The sequence below is a fragment of the Saccopteryx bilineata genome, chromosome 7 (genome assembly GCF_036850765.1).
Source record: "Saccopteryx bilineata isolate mSacBil1 chromosome 7, mSacBil1_pri_phased_curated, whole genome shotgun sequence".
NCBI classification, from domain to species: Eukaryota; Metazoa; Chordata; class Mammalia; order Chiroptera; family Emballonuridae; genus Saccopteryx; species Saccopteryx bilineata.
The window spans coordinates 56299367-56319353 of NC_089496.1; the positions used below are offsets into that span (position 1 = coordinate 56299367).

At 57.4% G+C, this 19987-nt stretch overlaps 1 protein-coding gene across 1 annotated transcript in view; it reads right to left on the reverse strand.

Moving 5' to 3' along the window:
* Window positions 1-1346: 1346 nt before the first annotated feature.
* Window positions 1347-19987, reverse strand: part of SPMIP7 (sperm microtubule inner protein 7) — a 32467-nt gene continuing 13826 nt past the window's right edge. Inside the window, exons 6-10 of the mRNA XM_066240375.1 lie at window positions 19637-19704; window positions 18849-18890; window positions 17053-17160; window positions 5806-5913; window positions 1347-1470 (exon numbers count right to left, since the gene is read on the reverse strand). Of these exons, the coding sequence (XP_066096472.1) occupies window positions 1347-1470; window positions 5806-5913; window positions 17053-17160; window positions 18849-18890; window positions 19637-19704 (450 nt within the window). The remainder of the gene's footprint in view (window positions 1471-5805; window positions 5914-17052; window positions 17161-18848; window positions 18891-19636; window positions 19705-19987) is intronic.

Genomic DNA, 19987 nt, shown 5'->3' on the forward strand with positions numbered 1-19987 from the left:
TCCACCCCCACCCCCCCTCCTTCCTCTCTGTCTCTCTCTTCCCCTCCCGCAGCCAAGGCTCCATTGGAGCAAAAGATGGCCCGGGCGCTGGGGATGGCTCCTTGGCCTCTGCCTCAGGCGCTAGAGTGGCTCTGGTCGCAACAGAGCGATGCCCCGGAGGGGCAGAGCATCGCCCCCTGGTGGGCAGAGAATCGCCCCCTGGTGGGCGTGCCGGGTGGATCCCCGTCGGGCGCATGTGGGAGTCTGTCTGACTGCCTCCCCGTTTCCAACTTCAGAAAAATAAAAATAAAAATAAATAAATAAAATTATAAAAAAACAAACAAAAAAAACCTTGAGTTCAATAACTTTATGTAATACATGTTTTTTCCAATTTCTAGCCCCAAAATCACGGTGCGTCTCATACATGGGGAGATACGGTATTTCTTTTTTCCTGTCTCCACTGGTTTTGACTTGAATAGCCCAGCGAGGTCCCCCAATCTGTGCATAAATGAGGTGGGGAAGAGCTGTAAGTAAATTCAGAAACCCTGGCTCTGGGTCCAGCCCTGCTAATTACAAGGGTGTGACTTCAGGGACACGTGTCACTTCTGTGGTCAGTCTGAGTACTGACTGATGTTCGGGGTCGCAGGGTCAAACAAGCTGAGGTCATAAAAGCACTTTGTAAACTCTAATGGGATCTGCAGATGTGTGCGTGCAGATACAACGGCATTCGGGAGGCCGGGGTGGGGGGTCCTGCTCAGCCCACATGCTCCTGGGACTGTTAGATCAGGTCTCAGCCAGGCCACACGCTGACCCTCAAGTGGACACAAGTGGTCGTTCCTGCCTCGTGACCTTCGTGGGCCTGGGGGTTGCTCCTCTCTGAAGTCCTAGAGCTGGGCAGGGGGGGCCTATCTCTCCTCACCCGCGATGTCCCCCAGGAACACGAGGGCCACCACCCTCTCTCCCACTCACTGGGTTTTCATTGGCAACGTGTGTATTTTTGACCAGGTCACCCGTGATCTTAAAAATCTATTGCCCGCACTCAACAGACAAAATACCTGCATCAACGTGGTCAAGACATGAAGCCTCGGGGTGGGGGGGGGCGGCGTTCCAACTCTAAAGAGGAGCCCCTCACATGAACCCCTGCTGCTGGTGGCTTCCGGGAAACCTTGGCTGTCATCATGGAATGGGGACACCCAGGGCCAGGGCCAGTGTGTGACCATGGCTGGGGTCCTCAGGCAGAAAAGGGCATCGAACTTTATTCAACTCCGACGGACACTCGGAACACACTGGGCCTTTATTTCCGTGCTGACGCGGGCACAGCGGCCCCGCGGCCGAGGGTGGGCAGTCCCACGGGGCGGCGGGCCTGCTCAGTAGCCGACAGTCTGTTTCTCCTTTCTGTTGAAAGGGTTGTAGGGTCTTATGGTTGTGACCATTCGGGACAGCGGCGCCTGGTGACGGAAAAGATCCACGGCCATTTCTTTCCGTAAGACACTGAAATGCAGCGGGGGAGAAAGGAAAACAGACACATGAAATAGACATAAAAACATACAACCTCGGCCCTGGCAGGTTGGCTCAGTGGTAGAGTGTCAGCCCGGCGAGTGAATGTCCCGGGTTTGATTCCCAATCAGGGCACACAAGAGAGGCACTCATCTGCTTCTCCACACCCCACTCTGTCTCTCTTCTCCTCCCACAGCCACGGCTTGATTGATTTGAGTGCATCAGCCCTGGGTGCTGAGGATGGCTCTGTGAAGCCTCCACCTCAGGCACTAAAAATAGCTCAGTTGCAAGCATCAGCCCCAGATAGGGGCATGCCAGGTGGATCCCGGTTGGTGTGCACACAGGAGTCTGTCTCTACCTCTGACTTGGAAAAGAAGAGAAACAAAAAGAAAAACAAAACAAACATATAACCTCATCTAGTCTGTAACTGGGGATACAGACATCCCAAAGAGAACAGAGAACGTAAAAGAGGAGAAATTGTGTGCATTGTTTCATTTTCACACTCAGTCTCATCTATCACATCATGTGCATTCTATCGCAATCAGTCGTATTCACTGCGAATCCTCGCTGTGTCTAGACTCACAGTCAGTGCTGAGAGTACAGAAGACACACCTAAACCGAGGTGAGACTGCAGAGAGGCCGCGGCATCGCCCAGGGTCACCTCGCAAAGTCTCACCTCGTGGGCGGGCTGAGGGTGTGAGGAGCAGAGGCAGAGACCCCTCTCCGGGCCGGGAGAGGCTTCTGCCTGCAATCTGTCCTGGTCAGCGCGGACAGGGGTCCCGCCGGCACCTAACAGCAGCACACCACTGTGGCAGCATCGCTGTGAGCTCGCTGCAGCTGGAATCACATGTGCGCGGCACGCGGCGTGCCCGGACCTCACAGAGCTTACGGGGCGCAGAGCGACCGGACAGGGGAGCCTCGCATTCACGTGGCGTCACCACGAGACGAGGGCTGTCTGTTCTGTGAGGGGCAGGGGCTGGCGCGCGAGAGCTCACACGTGTGTGAAGGCCGCCTTCTGGTGTGAGGGAACGCTCCGGATGCCCCGGAGGCAGAGCTCAGGCCTGAGAGACGGGGACTCCACGGCCCTTCCCGTCCACCTCCGCTCCCCTCCCGTCTGCCCAGCCGAAACATCTTCCCACACCTCCGTCCTGGCTCCTCCGCTCCCTGCTCTCACCACTGAGGGCTGCTGGTGTCCGGTGCCCCCACTCAGAGTGTCGGGGACCACGAGACCCTCCGCCCCTTGGCACTGATGTTCCAGGTCTCAGCAACTCAACCCCCGGCCACCACAGCAGAGCATCCGTCACAGACCCGGGGAAAGGGCACCGTGCCCGTCCCCTGCATGAGGGGCTTCAGCAGCCCCGCCTGCCGCTCACCATCCAGTCCACAGCCGGGCAGGTGGGGGCACCCACGTGAGAAACACCTCAGACCAGGCAGGCCTGACTGGGAGGAGGGGAGCCCACTGCGTCCTCGTGACTCTCACCACTTGCACTGGACATTCTCAGGAGAACATTAAACAATGTCACAGGAGGTCCGAGGCCACGCTTCACTGCAGAGGATGGCAGAGGCTGAGTGTTCTCTGGTCATGGGGCCGGGTCGGACGTGGACCATGGCCTCAGACCACGGGCTCCTGTGGCAGGTGCCCCTGTCTGGATGCAGATGCGCCCCTGTGCTTCCTGGGTGCGGTGCCTCCAGTGGCTCAGGAGAGGGCACAGTGGCGGTCGGGCACGGGGCCCACGCACGCCCATCGCTCCCCTGGGTGGTGACCAGGCACGGGGCCCACGCGCGCCCCTCGCTCCCCTGTGGGATGACCGGGCACGGGGCCTGCGTGTGCCCCTCGCTCCCCTGGGTGATGACTGGGCGTGGCAGTAGTGACAGCAGTGACAGCTGTCACAGTAGGAACAGGAGCAGCGGCCGCGGGGGACAGTTTTCCACTTGGGAATACAGATGTCTCCAAACTCTCCTGGGAACAGGGGACAGCTGGTCGCACAGCTGTGGGGACGCGTGGGGCCCATGGGTGTCAGGGGAGAGGTCTGGGACATTCAGGTGAGGGGATGGGCCACCACTGAGGAGGGGGAGGAACCGGAAACGCTTCCACTGTCCCCGAGGACGCACGTGCGTGCCGAGTCCCTCCCCGACCGCTGGCTGTCCGGACACGGGTGTCTGTCCCTCTGGTCTGTTCTGGACTGGGAGCCCACACGACAGAGACAGGGGTGCACTGGGTCTGACATTGTTTCCTCGGGTCCTTCACTGAATCAGAGTGTGTGGGTAATCTCCAGTCCTGCCTTTGGACAGGGGCTGTGACGTCTGCGAGAGAAGAACGACTGGACGCAAAGTACCAGCCAGGAAAGCGAACGCCGCTGGACAACGTCCTCCTCCGTCGGCTGCGGGACCCCAGACAGGCACCCACCCCACGTCGGATCGGGCGCCAGCCCTGGCTGCCACTCAGGCCGCGTGCACGGGTGCGCGGAGTGAGTGACTCGGGGTCCCACGCACGGGGAAGCGGGGCCGCCGCCCTCCTGAGAGTCTCCGGTGCGCCCTGAGGGGCCCCCAGCTGTGGGCTTTCCGGAGGAAGTGGCCGCCTGGCCCTCCGGTTCCTGGGAGATCCAGTCCCGCTTCTCCGGGGTCACTGCGTGCAGACTTCTCTGTGCCCCCTCAGAGATGCCCTGGAGGCTTGTGTGTGCCTCAGTTTCCCTCCCTGTAGGATGGGAGTCAGCACATGCGAACACTGAGTCAGGTGCAACGGCAGCGGTCAGCTAGTGCAGCACTGCCCCCCGCGCCTGCCGGACCGTGAACGCCTTGCCCTCCGGCCTCGGTCCTGTGGAGTCCTGGGCACGGCCAGTGCAGCACTGCCCCCCGCGCCTGCCGGACCATGAGCGCCTTGACCTCCGGCCTCGGTCCTGTGGAGTCCTGGGCACGGCCTGCAGGTGTTGTCTGCATGGAGGGATGGGGATGTCTGAATGAATCAGCAGCCACGAGTGAGCGAGCAAGCAGCGACATGGAGAGCACTCCACGGCCCAGCACCCCACACGGCCCCTGCCTTTCCTACTATTCCAGGGGCCCCTGAAGGTCACCTCCTCAGGAAGCCCTCCCTGACTGCCCAGGCACTCTGCTGTGTCACCCGCCTTCTCTCTTCAGAGCCACTCAATTCTTCAAGGACTTGTACGCTTCTTTCCCATCTGCCCGTCACCGCAGACATCAGCCCCCGTGAGGCGGCTCCGTTCTGTCCAGCCCTGTGTTCAGATGCTCCTCGTAGCCCTGTGTGCTCACCCACCTCTGCGGACGCTCAGCAGATGTTTGATAATTGGATGAATCCTCTACCACAAGGAGAGAAGGCGGTCCTGGGAGAGCACGGCCCGTCCTGGGTGCAGACACACCCCGGCCCACCCAGCCCGCCAGGAGACTCCGTTTGCGGGCACAGGGCTGGCATGGGGACCTGGTGACCACTGCATCTGCATTTTCAAAACCGTGGCAGCGTGGTGTTTGCAAAGCCAGCACTTCCCTCAGAGACCCCGCACCTGAGCCACAACCAGCAGTCTCGCCTGCTGCTCACAGTGACCTCCCACCACGGAGTCGCATGGCCTTCTGTCTCCCGTGTTCAGTGTGCGAAGCAGTGTTAAAAGTACATGACTTCCCACAGAAGGTTGGCTTCAGCGAACACTCGAGGGGGTTGTTCACAAGAAGCACGTGTGTGTCCCACGCGACACGCTCCGCACGGCTGTGCGTGTGGCGAGGACACAGGAGGCTGGCACGCGTGTGAGTGGAGCCCGAGGGCAGAGGCGGCGCCCCTGATGTGCCCTCAGTGTGGTGTCTCACCACAGAGGAGGGGAATGGTCTCTCCCTTCCCACTGGACCTCACATTCCTTTTTTTTTTTTTTTTTTGGTATTTTTCTGAAGCTGGAAACGGGGAGGCAGTCAGACAGACTCCCCCATGCGCCCGACCAGGATCCACCCGGCACACCCACCAGGGGGCAATGCTCTGTCGCAACTGGAGCCATCCTAGCGCCTGAGGCAGAGGCCATGAAGCCATCCTCAGCGCCCGGGCCAACTTTGCTCCAATGGAGCCTTGGCTGCGGGAGGGGAAGAGAGAGACAGAGAGGAAGGAGAGGGGGAGGGATGGAGAAGCAGATGGGCGCCTCTTCTGTGTGCCCTGGCCGGGAATCGAACCCGGGACTTCTGTACGCCAGGCCGCCGCTCTACCACTGAGCCAACTGGCCAGGACTACACTCCATTTTTTAAACCTTATAAATCGCCTGTTAGCGTCTCCTCGCTCCTTCACGGAGTGACGCCCCCCGTGAACTAAACAAATGGAAGGGTAAGACTCATACTCACTGGTGCACTCCGGAGTCCGGCGAGGGGGCCGTGGCTGGGATCTCAGAATTTGCCGGGCGGGTGGTGGTGAAGTGAACCTTCCCCGTGTACCCCGGGATGTTCGCGGAGCTGGAGGGGACGGGAGGGAGAGGGAGAGAGAGAGTGGAGATGGCGATGTGTGAGCTGGTCACGGCCCCACCCGCACACCCGGGGCAGAGAGGCGGATGCGGCCTCAGGGCTCTGTCCTCCGTGGGGTCTGGCCACCGGGCTGCCCAGTGGGACGGGTGCCCGCAGGGGGCACATGGGAGGGGGTAGCCATTCCCTCCAGGCCCCGAGGGACACAGCTCCAGCCACTGGTTTTGCATTGTCTGAATCTCTACGTGTTTTATGTATGTGGCCCGTGCGGAGCTGTCTCTTGACGACAGTACCAGGACTCTTCACAGGGCGGCGGGCCAGGTCCCACACACTCTGTGAGGCCGACTCCAGCGTCAGTGTCTTTAGACCCTTCCCTCTTGTCACCAGGGATGTGCTGCATGATGGGTGTCACATCATTTCTTGAAATTGCACAAATTTAAACAAGGACAACTCCACTTGCTGCTCTGCTTGCCCTTCTGTTTCCCACCAGGCAGACAGGGGAGAAGAGGAAAACGTACACTGTACAGGACAGAGCGTGGCACTCAGGAGAGAGTGTGGCACTCAGGAGGGAGCGTGTGGCACTCAGGAAGGAGCGTGTGGCACTCAGAAGGAAGCGTGGCACTGAGGAAGGAGCGTGTGGCACTCAGGAAGGAGCGTGTGGCACTCAGAAGGAAGCGTGGCACTGAGGAAGGAGCGTGTGGCACTCAGAAGGAAGCGTGGCACTGAGGAAGGAGCGTGTGGCACTGAGGAAGGAGTGTGTGGCACTCAGAAGGAAGTGTGGCACTCAGGAAGGAGCGTGTGGCACTCAGGAAGGAGCGTGTGGCACTCAGGAAGGAGCGTGTGGCACTCAGAAGGAAGCGTGGCACTGAGGAAGGAGCATGTGGCACGTAGTTCAGAGCAGGGCTCTGCCACCCAGAGAGCACATGGTGCCCGGCATGTCTGTTTCCTGGGGGAGAGGTGGGCTGGCACTCTAAGACTGGCCCTGTGCCCACTCAGTCCTCAGTGCCGCTCTGCACTTGTGGCCTTGACTTCAAGGAGCTGGGATTCTATTCCAAGGAGCAAGAACACGCCGCACGCGGGCACGAGGCTCACTCTGATCTGCTCTCGGCCCTCAGCACCTGTTGGTACCGGGCTCAGCCTCGGGGCCCCACTGTGCAGGGACGAGCATGCCAGTGGTGCCCACACGCCTGGAGCACAGGGGGGCCGGGGACAGCCTCCCACTCCCCTCGCCCTGTGGTCGTGGTCCAGGCTTCCCAGCCCTGGCCCTTTCTCCAAGAGCATGGCGTCCCCAGGGGTGGCTCCCCGTCCTCACTGAGCTACCTGAGGGCGTAAGAGCGCCCCCTCCAGGGCGTGGATGGAATGGGGCGAGGCTCCCCGTGGTAAAGTGTCTGCTGGGGGTGACAGGGGCCCATGCCGCACCCGTGGCGTGTCCTGTGCTCTATGGGCTGGGACCAGGGGGCTGGGGGGCAGCGCGGGCACCGGAGGGCACTCGGGGGTCTCTTCCTGGTGGGCGTCCCTGACTCTGTGTGCGGAGACCTCCTGCCATGCAGAAGCACAGGGGACTGATGCTCACAGAGGAGGGAGGGGCCGTCCGGGCAAGAGCGAGACGCAGTGCCAGCCAGGGGGTGTTGGGAGCCCCCTGAGGCCACCTGCCACAGGGAAGTGACACCCCTGAGCTCTCAGGAGCCCCTGGTCAGAGAGGGACGCGCTGAAGGCGAGAGCAGCCAGCAGGCTTTGCGTCTGGTGCTCCCGGGTCTCAGTGGAAACGCGAGATTCTGAAGAAACCAGACACTGATATGGGGACGGGCGGGTGGGAGTGCAGAGCGGAGCCGGGGCAGGACACTGCTCAGAGGCCGAGCCCGTGGTCTCCACGTGTGGCGGAACACTCAACGCTCCAGGGTTTCTCAAAGGCTCCGGGCCTGACCGCCTCCGGCTGCTCTGTGCTGACCGGTAAGGCGCGGGGTGGGGGGCGGCTCTCGGAAGCCCCCCGAGGACTGGGGAGTGCAGACATGTCTGGGAGCCACGGTCTCAGGGCTGCGTGTCCAGGTGCACAGGGGGACCCAGTGCTGCCCAGTTCTGGGACGGGTCCCTCAGGGTTTCTCGGCCTCTTCTTGAAGGACGACAGGTGAATGTCGGGGAGAAAACAGAGAGGGGAAGTATTTTCGTGCACACGCCTCTCCCCCCACGCTCATCAAAGCGTCCGTGTGTCTCGGTGGAAACCCCCGCCTCTGGTGGCCGGTTTTCCCCACCGCCCGGAGCACCTGCGGGGCCGACGCCTCTGAGGCCACTGCCTCGTGAGGGCAGCTGAGAGGTCAGACGGTGCGAGCCACGTGTCCACTCCGGGCGGGGCTGGGTGTGAGGCCTCGCGGCCCAGACAGCAAGGGGTGACATCCACCCCACTGCAGTGAGGACGTCACATCACGCTCTGTCACCGCCGATAGGGACGCCCCCCCCCCCCACGAGGCTGAGGTGGCAGCTGCTCAGGCCGGAGAGACAGATTCGGCTGCACAATGACCTGGACTGTCCTGGAAAGTGAAAGTCCTCAGCCTCCCGGCTTCTCAATCTCACCGTGCAGCCCTCCTGAGGGACATCACAGGGGGACGTGTTCTCCACGCGGAGTGCACCACGCTGACCTGGTGCCCGCCGGCGGTTCTGGGGGACACTCCAGACGGCTCGTGGGCAACGCTGTTTTTCAGATGGAGGAAACGGTTATTAAAGACGCCGAACTTCCGCACAGACTTCCAGGTGAGCCGCGTGCTCAGAGCCCCCCCCCCCCCATTCAAGGGAAGCGGAGAATGAAGGTCAGTCTTCGTTTCTTCTGTCTCCTCCCATGTCCAGCCCCCCGGATGCCGCTGGTGCCCTGGTTCCCGGACGATGCCTGGGTCTTCACACTCCTGTGTAACTGAATAAATTACTGCCCCAGTTCACAACCAGCTGGTTTTGTTCAGCAGAGCACAGTCAGATGGAAGTTGAAGCGCTCCAGGCTCTGAGGAGGTGGGTGGCTGAGGAGAGAGCACCGTGTGCACAGCAGCCGGGGTGTGTGTGTGAGGAAGCAGAGTCCGTGCCCAGGGGCGCCGGCCGTGCTCGGGCGGGCGGGCGCTCTCATGGGACGAGACTCCGAGGGGAGCCTCTCACAGGTGACGTGAACGGACTGCTTAATTCTCGGGGCACGCCGGGCCACCCCCCGTCCTGGTAGCATGCCTGCTGTTCGGATGGAGCACCGAGGCTTTAGAGAAAGTCCACGTCACGTGCCCAGAGCGAAGTCAGCTGGCAGGTAAGAACTGACCCCACATCAGGGGCCTGGATGGGAAAGAGTGTCCACCTCGCTGGGAAACGCCCATGTCCTGCCACGGAGGACTTCCGGCCAAGCCGGAGAGCTCTGCTAAGTCAAGGGGACAGTGGTCACTCAGGGTGTGCGTGCACGGTCAAGTCGAGGCAGCTGTCCTTGGTGGAGAGCTGCTCTGTGCTGGGCACAGGTCCAAGGAGAAATCAGCCTGGCTCCTCACACCCCCTACGTGACGAGTGAACATCGCCGACCACATCCAGAAGTTCGGGCAGCTCGAGCGAGGCAGAGGCCGCTGGGCAGAGGAGGGGGCACAGGACACAGACGAGGCGGGGGTCTGCGCCCGCATGCCGGCCTCCACCCCGGCTGCCCGGCCAGCCGCGTGGCCTCACCAGGAGGCTGAGCTCCGAGCCCCACGCTGCCGGTGGCTGGGTGGCAGCTCCCCTGGCCAGGGGACGTCACCCGGGTACAGAGCCAGCACAGCGCAGGCTGGGAGGTGGGGAGAGGGAGGGCGGGGGCGCACAGGGGGCCCAGGCCGGGGGTTGAGGGAATGCTGAGCGGGTGGAGGGAAGACAGAGGAGGGCGTGTGGCTTTCGACGCGTCTCCTTGTGTTGTTCAGTGAGAAACCCTAACGGGGCCGGAGCCAGCTCAGCCGCTGGACGGTGAGTCTCTGGACAGTCGATGCTGCAGCCTCAGGGTCTGTCCGGGGTTATGGTTTATGGTCACCATCAGCGCGGGCCAGCGGACATGCTTCTCCTCCCCGTTCTGAGGATCTGCACCTGAGTGCAGGAACCACCTCTCCAGCGGCTGAGGGCACGTCCCCATGTCCCCATGTCCCCATGTCCCCATGGCCTCTGCCCTGGGCGCCGGGACGCTGCTCCCTCAGCCACTCGTGGGATGCGTGGTCTGAGCCCTTGGCTCCTGCCCCCCACCTGGGCCGCCGCATCTGCAGAGGGGGACACAGCCTGTTCCCGCGGCTCTGACCTCAGCTCGCCACCTGAGAGCCAGAGGAGGGGGGAAAGCGGAGGGGGCGGTGGTCAGAGCCTCAGGCTTTAATCTGGGCGCTGGGAAGACACATCCGAAAGGCAGGACACACCAGACTGTCGGGAAGCCTCTCTCCTCCCTCCTCAGTCCTCGGCCACCCTCTGCCCGTGCCCCGTCAGGGACGGCCTGCTCTCTGGAAGCGCTCCGCCACGAGGTGCCTCAGGTGAGGCGTGGCCGACGTGGACCCTGTGGAGTCCCGGAGGGGCAGGTCAGGGCACCGGGAAGCAGCAGGCAGCTCGGGGCAGCACCCCTTCCACCTGTCACTGGTGCCCTCTCCTCCCCTGAGCCTCAGCACCCTGGTGCGAAAGCAGGGCTGGACCGGACGACAGGCACACCTCGCACTCCGCATCGCCGGCAGTGACTGCATCTCAAAGGCCACCCGTTCCGGGTGGGCGGGCTCCGTGCCTTGGCGCGGGCAGGCGGGGCTACCTCCTTCTGCCACCAGCGTCCAACGTCACACAGGTCTGAGCACACACTGTCCAACGTCACACAGGTCTGAGCACACGCTGTCCAACGTCACACAGGTCTGAGCACACGCTATTCCACTGAGCTGCTCTGTCCGTGACTCGTGGACGCAAAGCGCTTGGAAACTACAGCACCCTGTAAACCAATTCCTATAAGGAGACCAAGTTTCTCTCTTTTACAAGATAGAAACAGACTGACAGATACAGAGGACAGACTGACAGCCCCCAGAGGGGGTGGGGCTGGGTGGGCACGGTGAAGGGCTTCAGCAGCACAGACAGGGACAGCCCTGCGGGGTCCCCAGAGGGAAAGGGGGTGCGGGAGGTGGAGGAGGGAGGAGGCGATGGGTGGTGATGGAGGGGCATTTCTCCAGGCGTGGTGAGCACGCAGCCCAGGACACGGGTGACGTTGTACAGGACCCTACACCTGGAACCCGCACAACTTCATTAACCAGTGTCACTCCAATATATTCACTACAGACTTTTTTTTAAAAAAAAGAAAGCAAGTTTCTCTTCAGCCGTGTTCAGTCAAACTAAGAAGGAAAGGATACAAAGTTAGACTAGGAGAGAAGGGGCCTATGTTGGTCTCATGTTAATTTTTTACTTGACAGAGATTCTGAGTGTGACGGTGTGTGATTTTCCAACAATTCCTGAACAGGGCCCTGATCGTGTAAACAGCATGCACTTGTTGAAGGGACACAAGCTGTTTACCCTGAGCTTCGCCAACCCCTGCAAACCCGTGGATACTGGATCCTGCTAATTCCTACACGAGTCTGAGGTTAAACGTCAGAAGTGAGGAGCCTTACTGGAAACTGCAGTAACTCTTTCGAGTTCTTTGACTTTAAATGCTTCTTTTCATAACTGGCACACCTACAGAATTAGAAACAACAATTCTGTTTTTATTTTTTTAAGAGGTCTGTTCTGCAGAAACGCACACACGACTGCCCAGCTGTGTGCAGAGGTTGTGTGTTGCTGGGTGTTTACAACGGTTTTAGCCTAAACAGAAAAGGGCAAAGCGAGAGTCCACAGCACTTACTTCAGGTCAACAAGAGCAGCAGTGAGGGATGCGCCGATGCAGGCAGAGCCCAAGGAGGGTTTGCACGAGGAGGCCAGGCCGTGGGTGTTTGTGAGGAAGGGGAACGGTCAGTCCACCGAAGGAGGGTGTTGCTATCGGCGCAGATAATGACACAGTGTTTCTAACCTTCACTCCCTCAGCCCTTAGTCTGGACTCATTGTATCTGCTTTCCTGGATTCTTCGGGAAACAAGGTTGCCGTAGGCCCAGTCCAGACGTTATTCTGTTCTGCTTTAACATCACAGGTTCCAGAGGTAAGATGAGGGAGGCCGCTCCTCTGCAACGGCAGCTCCGGCTTCCTTTTATTTATTTATATTTTTACAACAGGAAAAATGTTTAATGGGTACTTTGCTCGTGGATACTGTAACGCAGCCTCGTGGTGGAGAATCGTGGGGCCACTAGAGAGCCTGTAACAGCCCTACATCATGTCAGGGAAGCTGTCCGTGGCCTAGTTCCCATCCGACACGCCCCCCCCACACACACACGTGTGCACACACGACAGTATACATGCAGTTATCCATCACGGACATTCATGCTTGTTTAGGAAAAGTCTGGAAAAGATATTAAATATTTAGGATTGAAAATGTATAAAAATATTGGATTAAAAGTAAAAGAGATATTTTACTTTTAATACATTAAAACCACTTGAATTATTTTTTACAATGAAGACGTTTGGAGGAAAGAAAGAGCAGACGTCTGCTGAGCCCGCAGTGCTGGTGTGGAGGGTGGCCGTGCCTACAGAGGGAGGACCAGCACTTGTCTGTGAACCTGCACCGCGTTTCCAGAGACGACTCAGCGACACCTGGGGAACAGTTAGGTATTTGATGCCAAATCCATTTCAAGGAGCCCCCCGTAAGTAATTCCAAATCCTAGAGAGATTCATATGAACTGCCCGAGAGCAGTGTTTGTCGCAACACGACGTGGAGAGCATTTACGATGGAGCCTAAATAAACTCGCCAGAGACAGTTCACCGGCACAAACAGACGTTGTGACGAGACCAGAGCCACACAGACCCGTGACGATGTTGGAATGTGACGGCGGTAAGAATGTCACATGTAGAATGGTCACAGCTATACAAGCATATGAAAACAACTCTACAAATGCCCATGACAGATGGAAGTATACCCAAGTCTTAATAATGGCTATGTTTCTGTGTGACAGTGCGGTCACAGTTTTGTTGTTACTAGTTTTCCTGTAGTGATCAGATTGAGTTCTACAATATTTTTTTCTAATTTTATTAAATTTACAATAATTTTCTAAAAACTATTTTCTAAACTATAAGTATGATCACCACCAATTTAAAAAATATTGGTCATGTCAGGTGACCTGGTGACCAGAAAACAAAGTTAATCAGGGAACTTTAAAAACCTTCTCCCGTGAGGGAGATCCGTGGTCCCGCACTCGTCAGCGACCTCGATCTTCTGCAGGGCGGCTTCTACCGCGGGCGGGAACAGGGCGGCTCACCCACCGTGACTGAGCACCGTGAGTAATGAGAACCCTATAGATAACACCATAAAGATATCGCTCTTTAAGAAAGTTCCGGATGAGCCTGACTTGTGGTGGCGCAGTGGATAAAGCCTCGACCTGAAATGCTGAGGTCGCTGGTTCAAAACCCTGGGCTCGCCTGGTCAAGGCACATATGGGAGTTGATGCTTCCTGCTCCTCCCCCTTCTCTCTCTCACTCTCTCTTCTCTCTAAAAATCAAAAAAAAAAAAAAAAAAAAAAAAAGAGAGAGAGAATTAAGAAAGTTCCAGGTGAGACAGCAGAGGAAGAGCCATGTCCGCGTTTGAGCAGGATGGTCCCCGTCCCCTACGGCACCCGGTCACAAGGGTACCTGTCCTGGGTTTTGGACTTTTATGCAAATGATATCACGTTGTTTTGCTTTTTTAGTTCAGTGTGGTATTGTGGAAAGGACATAAATATTTTGTTTAGAGGTCATGTTTGTAATGAAATCATAGAGCAAAGCCAAGCCAGCCGAGGGTAAGCTCAGAGTCTGGCGGTGAGACTCCTGTGGGGAAGGGGACCCCCTGGTGAGGCGAGGGGCAACAGCGGCTTACAGACAGCACTAACATACTGTTTCTTTAGCAAGGCAGGGGGTACGCGGCATTTATCTGTTGTTTCACTTTGTATGGCACATATGACACTACGTGTCTTTGCAGCTATCCATATTTCATAATAAAATTGGGAAGCGTTTGTTCCTTTGTGTGCAAAGGTTAAGATTACGTTAAAAATCGAGAGAAGAAACTGCAACCTCGGAGGCCCTCTAGTGCCCGAATTGGGTAAGTGCAGTTAATGTCCTCAATTTTTTTTTTTTTTGCTCAGGAGGCTCTTGTATCTCACCCAGCCAGGGAAACAAAAGAAAAATAAATAAACGAGACTGTATCAGACTAAAACATTTTTGCATAGCACAGGAAACCATTGACAAAACAAAAAGACAGCCTCCTCAATGGGAGAACATATTTGTCAAAGATGACACGCCTGACCAGGGGTTCCAGAATGTGTGAAGAAATCACAGAATCCCACACCAAAATAACCAAGCAAGCCAACTAAAACATGAGCAGCGGACTCGAATAGAAATTTCTCTCAACTGGACACATAAATGGCCAGTAGGCACAGGAAGAGATGTTCAAAGTCACTAATCATCAGAGAAACACAAATTAAGATCACAATGAGGTATCACCTCCCTGCTGTCCATCAATAAACCAACACACAGCAAGTGCTGGTGAGGGTGTGGAGAAAGGGAGCCTCCTGCCCTGCCGGTGGGAATGCAGACTGGTGCAGCCTCTGTGGACAGCAGTGTGCAGTCTCCTCAGAACGTTAAAAATGAACTGCCTTCAGACCCAGCCATCCCACCTCTCGGACTATATCCAGAGAAGCCCGAAACACTAATTAGAAAGAATAAGTATGTGCACCTCTATGTTCACTGCAGCATTATTTAGAAGAGCCAAGATTTAGAAGCAGCCCAAGTGCCCACCAGCAGATGAGCGGATAAAAAAGCTGTGGTCCATGTACCCGGTGGACTATCACTCAGCCACTGAAAAGGAGTCTCACCCTTTACAACAGAAGGGCTAGACCTGGAGAGCATCGTGCTGAGTAAAAGAAGCCAGTCAGAGGAAGACAAGTCCCACGTGACTTCCATTTATATGTGGAATCTAATGAACAGAATAAACACACAGAACAGAAACAGACTGGGAGAGACAGAGAACAGACTGGTGGTTGCCGGGGGGCAGGGGTGGGGGTCTGGGTGGAACAGCTGAAGGGTGGACGAAGCACAGACTGGCAGTTCCAACACAGTCACGGAGGGGGTGGGGTGGGGTAAGTGCAGGGAACACAGTCACAGAGGGGGTGGGGTGGGGTAAGTGCAGGGAACACAGTCACGGAGGGCGTGGGGTGGGGTAAGTGCAGGGAACACAGTCACGGAGGGGGTGGGGTGGGGTAAGTGCAGGGAACACAGTCACGGAGGGCGTGGGGTGGGGTAAGTGCAGGGAACACAGTCACGGAGAGCGTGGGGTGGGGTAAGTGCAGGGAACACAGTCACGGAGGGGGTGGGGTGGGGTAAGTGCAGGGAACACAGTCCCGGAGGGCGTGGGGTGGGGTAAGTGCAGGGAACACAGTCACGGAGGGCGTGGGGTGGGGTAAGTGCAGGGAACACAGTCACGGAGGGGGTGGGGTGGGGTAAGTGCAGGGAACACAGTCACGGAGGGGGTGGGGTGGGGTAAGTGCAGGGAACACAGTCCCGGAGGGCGTGGGGTGGGGTAAGTGCAGGGAACACAGTCCCGGAGGGGGTGGGGTGGGGTAAGTGCAGGGAACACAGTCCCGGAGGGGGTGGGGTGGGGTAAGTGCAGGGAACACAGTCCCGGAGGGGGTGGGGTGGGGTAAGTGCAGGGAACACAGTCACCAGTGTGCAGATAACTGTGTATGGGCCAGATGGGCACTCGCAGCATCCAAGGGGCCTGACCACTAAGCTGGACACACAAAACCAGTACACAACAATAACAATATGATACAGAATTAACAACAAAAGGAAATAGAATGTTATGTTCTCAAATTTGTTCAAATTAAATGGTAAATTTCACATCAAATTAAAAAACAAAATGTGCAGAACGGTTCTTCAGTCTCCTTGAAGAATGACTCGAAAGAATGTTTCAATTTTTGGTAGCAAGAATGTTTCATAAAACTATTCAAGATTCAAAGGTACATTTAATGGCAGAGAAACTTATTACATTTTTATGCCTGTCCAATATTTTTGAATTGGTTTATCACTCATTTCCTTCCTTTGAAATTTTTAGAATTACCTCATTTCACAGCAATAATTTCCTTCCAGAATTTAGTGGAAGAATCACAGCAGCTGACCCGTCCTCAGGATCCGGCTCAACGTCGCAGCAGCCGGGCCTCGTGGAGGGCACGGTCCCCACACCACTGAGAGCTTCGAGGACACTGGGCTGACGCGTCAGGGGCCTCCCTCACCCTGCGTTCTAGGACCGTTATTTGTGTACGGGGCTTAGCAGCCCTCCAGATTCTTAAGTGAGACGCGGGCAAAGGACTTGTCTTTTTACGTTTATATTAGCACAGTTCTGAACACATTTCACATGTGCTTTTTCTTTTGTCCTTTTTGGTTGAATTAGACATCCAAGTGAGGTAAGTTGTATAATTCTATTTTAAAACCCACTTTAGCTTTAAAAGATTTTATCCTTCGGCCAAGTTATGCAGTCAGAATAGACGCCGCGGAGAAATGCACAATTATCGTAGGAGTCAGTACTGCATTGAACCAGCAGGGAAGGTCTTCTCTGAAGACAATGAATGTGAAATTTAACTTGTTCCTCTCCTGGGCACAAGTTACGTTTTTATAAACTAGAAGACAATTAACATTTAAGATACCATTGTGAGCCGCACCGTGGCTCTGCCCGCGGTCACGCGCAGGCTTCTCAGTCGTTACAGGAACGGACGGCCTGACTCCATGGCGTGTCCCTGCTCTGCGGACTCACGGAGAGCGCACAGGACTCCGCGTACAACAGAGAGAGCCCTGGGAGTCACTCCTGAGCCACAGTGTCCCCACTGGTGAAAGCAAATACGGGTCGTAATCAAGCTGCCTGGGTTAGCCTGCGCCCCAAACTGTCACCTGCTTTGTGACAAACTCCAGTTCGCTCAGACAACAGGAACCTCACTCCTGTTCAGTGGCGGCCGTGTCTTATTCCTTCGTAATGACATCCATCACCACGTCCCACCCTTCACCACAGAGTGAGGGGGGTGGTCACGGGGAGGGGGGACTCACCGACTTATGTTTGTGTGGAGAGTTTTAGAGCTCCGGGGCTTGGCCAGGGACGTGATGTCCCCAAAGGGGTTGTCAATGTCATCGGCGTCTGTGGACTGCACATGGCCACTGTCAGGGTGAAAAGAAGGGACAGCATAGGTTTCTTTATAAGAAATGCAGAAGAAATGGATAAACACTGTCATAACTTCCAAAAAAATCTTTTTTGCCAAAATATACCAAAAAAAAAATTAAAACAAACATGATTACGGAACAATTTTCCTAAAAAAAGAACAAAGGGGGGCGTTTTCCCCTTTTTCAGAGCAGGGCTGTCGGGCTCTGGGGACCTGAGTCTGCCCCAGTGAGAGCAGTGACCCCCGAGTTTGTGTGCAGAGACCGGCTGCTTCTACAGGGACAGCGTCCCGACTGTCACTGGACAGGGAGAGGCGCCTGGGGCAGCAGGGACTGCTCTCTGCCAGCACTAAGAGGGTTCCCGCGGAGACGGACACCGGGCAGGGGTCTGGGGTCCTGGGAAGCCAGCAAGGTGCCTTCCGGGGCCTGAGAAAAGGCTGAGTCCACCGCAGTCAGAGCCCCTGAGGTGCCGCTGGGGCCCCCGGCAGGATGGTCAGTCACCTCCCCCGCAGAGCGGGTGGGGCAGCGGTCGTGGGGGCGGGCAGCGGTGACCAGCTCGGCCTCTCGGGGTCCTAAGGTGCTGTGATCTCCATGGCTACGTCCCCGACCCCCAGCCCCCAGGTCCCAGGCGATGGTGTTGGAAGGCGAAGGCGCTCAGGGCACGAGGGCGGAGCCCCCCTCATGGGAGCAGTGCTCTCCCAGGCGAAACCCGGGCGCTGCCCGGACCCTGCCGCCACGTGAGGCCCGGCGAGCGGTCAGTCTGTGGCCCAGACGAGGGCCGTGGCCGACCCCACGGGCGCCCAGGCTCCCGACTGCGGCACAAGCGTCTGCTGTCACAGTCGCCCCGTCAGAGGCCGACCCAGGGCAGCCCTCCAGCTGAAGCGCGGAGCCCCAGGGGGTGGGCGACGCGACCCCTGCCCCCCCAGCCCCCCAGCTGAAGCGCGGAGCCCCAGGGGGTGGGCGAGGCGACCCCTGCCCCCCCAGCCCACCAGCTGAAGCGCGGAGCCCCAGGGGGTGGGCGAGGTGACCCTGCCCCCCCCAGCCCCCCAGCTGAAGCGCGGAGCCCCAGGGGGTGGGCGACGCGACCCCTGCCCCCCCAGCCCCCCAGCTGAAGCGCGGAGCCCCAGGGGGTGGGCGAGGCGACCCCTGCCCCCCCAGCCCCCCAGCTGAAGCGCGGAGCCCCAGGGGGTGGGCGAGGCGACCCCTGCCCCCCCAGCCCCCCAGCTGAAGCGCGGAGCCCCAGGGGGTGGGCGAGGCGACCCTGCCCCCCCAGCCCCCCAGCTGAAGCGCGGAGCCCCAGGGGGTGGGCGAGGCGACCCCTGCCCCTCCCCACAGCCGGGTGAAGTCCAGACAGAAGCGGTCACGTTCCCAGCCGCGTGGCGGTGGGCAGGCCACACCTCCCACGTCAAGTGCGGACGTCTTTCCGGTGGACAACGCCCTGTGTCAGCCGCGTCCAAGGGTCTCGTCCAAGAGTCAGCAACGCGGGGAAACGTAGGACTCCGCCCTCCTCTCTCTGTGAGAGTCTGTGACAACCCTGTGATGAAGGTCCTCACATCCAAACACGAAAAGCACTGCGCTCAGAAAACGTTAGAATCTGCCAGAATGCATTAAGTTGTCACGAAAACTGAGTTACAAACAGTCCAGAGGTAAACCTAATAATTTCTAAAACATGAAGAAACATTACTTACGTGTAGAGAGGGATGTATTTGCTTCTAGAACTTGGACTCACACTTAGAAAAAGAGGAAATATGGTCAATTGAGTGACATTAATGTAATAAACATCGAATTATCACAGTGTTTCTCTTATTCAAATAAAAACAAAGTCTTCAGAGCCATCTCATAGGAATTGGCCTCCAAAGTTTCTAGTTTTAAGCAAAAATCATTTAAAGATTTGTTTTAAGAGAAAATCAGAAGCAGAACGCAGTGACTCCACGCCCTCGTGACCACGTCTGAGCCGACGCGCTCGACCTCACGCTCAGGCAGACGACCCTTCAGGGACGCTCCCTGCTGGACACGCCCGAGTGACCAGACCTGGACGCAGTCGTCGTGAGAACAGAAATACAGAGACTTCCAAAGGCAGAAATACCTTTTTCTCTTAGACTAAGTGAAAAAAATGACATGTGTAGAAAGATTTGTAATAAAGTCGGAATTTTTAGCATTTCTGGAACCCATAAGAACTATTCACACAAACACTGATTTAAAGAATAATGTGCAATTCCTCCAAGTTCACAAGCTTTGCCAACACTCAAGTTTCTCGTATCTTTCTAACGCTTGCCTGGTTTGCGAATTGTGGTGGGGTACCGAGCAGTGTAGAGTTTCAGGGGGTACGCGATGGCACGAGGAAGCCGCAGCCCGGGACTGGGGTGGCCTCGGCCTCCGGAACGCTCTCTGGCCACAGGCCACAGCCCCCAGCCCTGATGGTCAACATGCAGCAGCGGGACATCTAGTGATGAAAGCGTCAGGAGATAAAACTTACAAATTCACTGGCTTGACAGGTGCCGAGAAAGATCTTGTTTGAAATCTGTCCCAGAGCCCGCCGACCACCTAAGATTGTAGAACAAAGGGGAGATATTGAAAGAATGGGTCTCTGTGATCTCTAGTGTATATGCTCCAATCGCTGTACTTTCCAGTGTATCAGCTCCAGTGGGCTCAGCCGTGCCCCGGGCACTGAGACAAGCCCGAGGCTCCCCACGGAAGCGCTCTCCAAGCGTCCTCAGCTCACTGGGTGTGCTCAGGGGTCAGCCCCGGTCTCAGCCCCGGTCTCGGCCCTGACGTCAGTGTGGTCAGCCCCGGTCTCAGCCCTGACGTCAGTGTGGTCAGCCCTGGT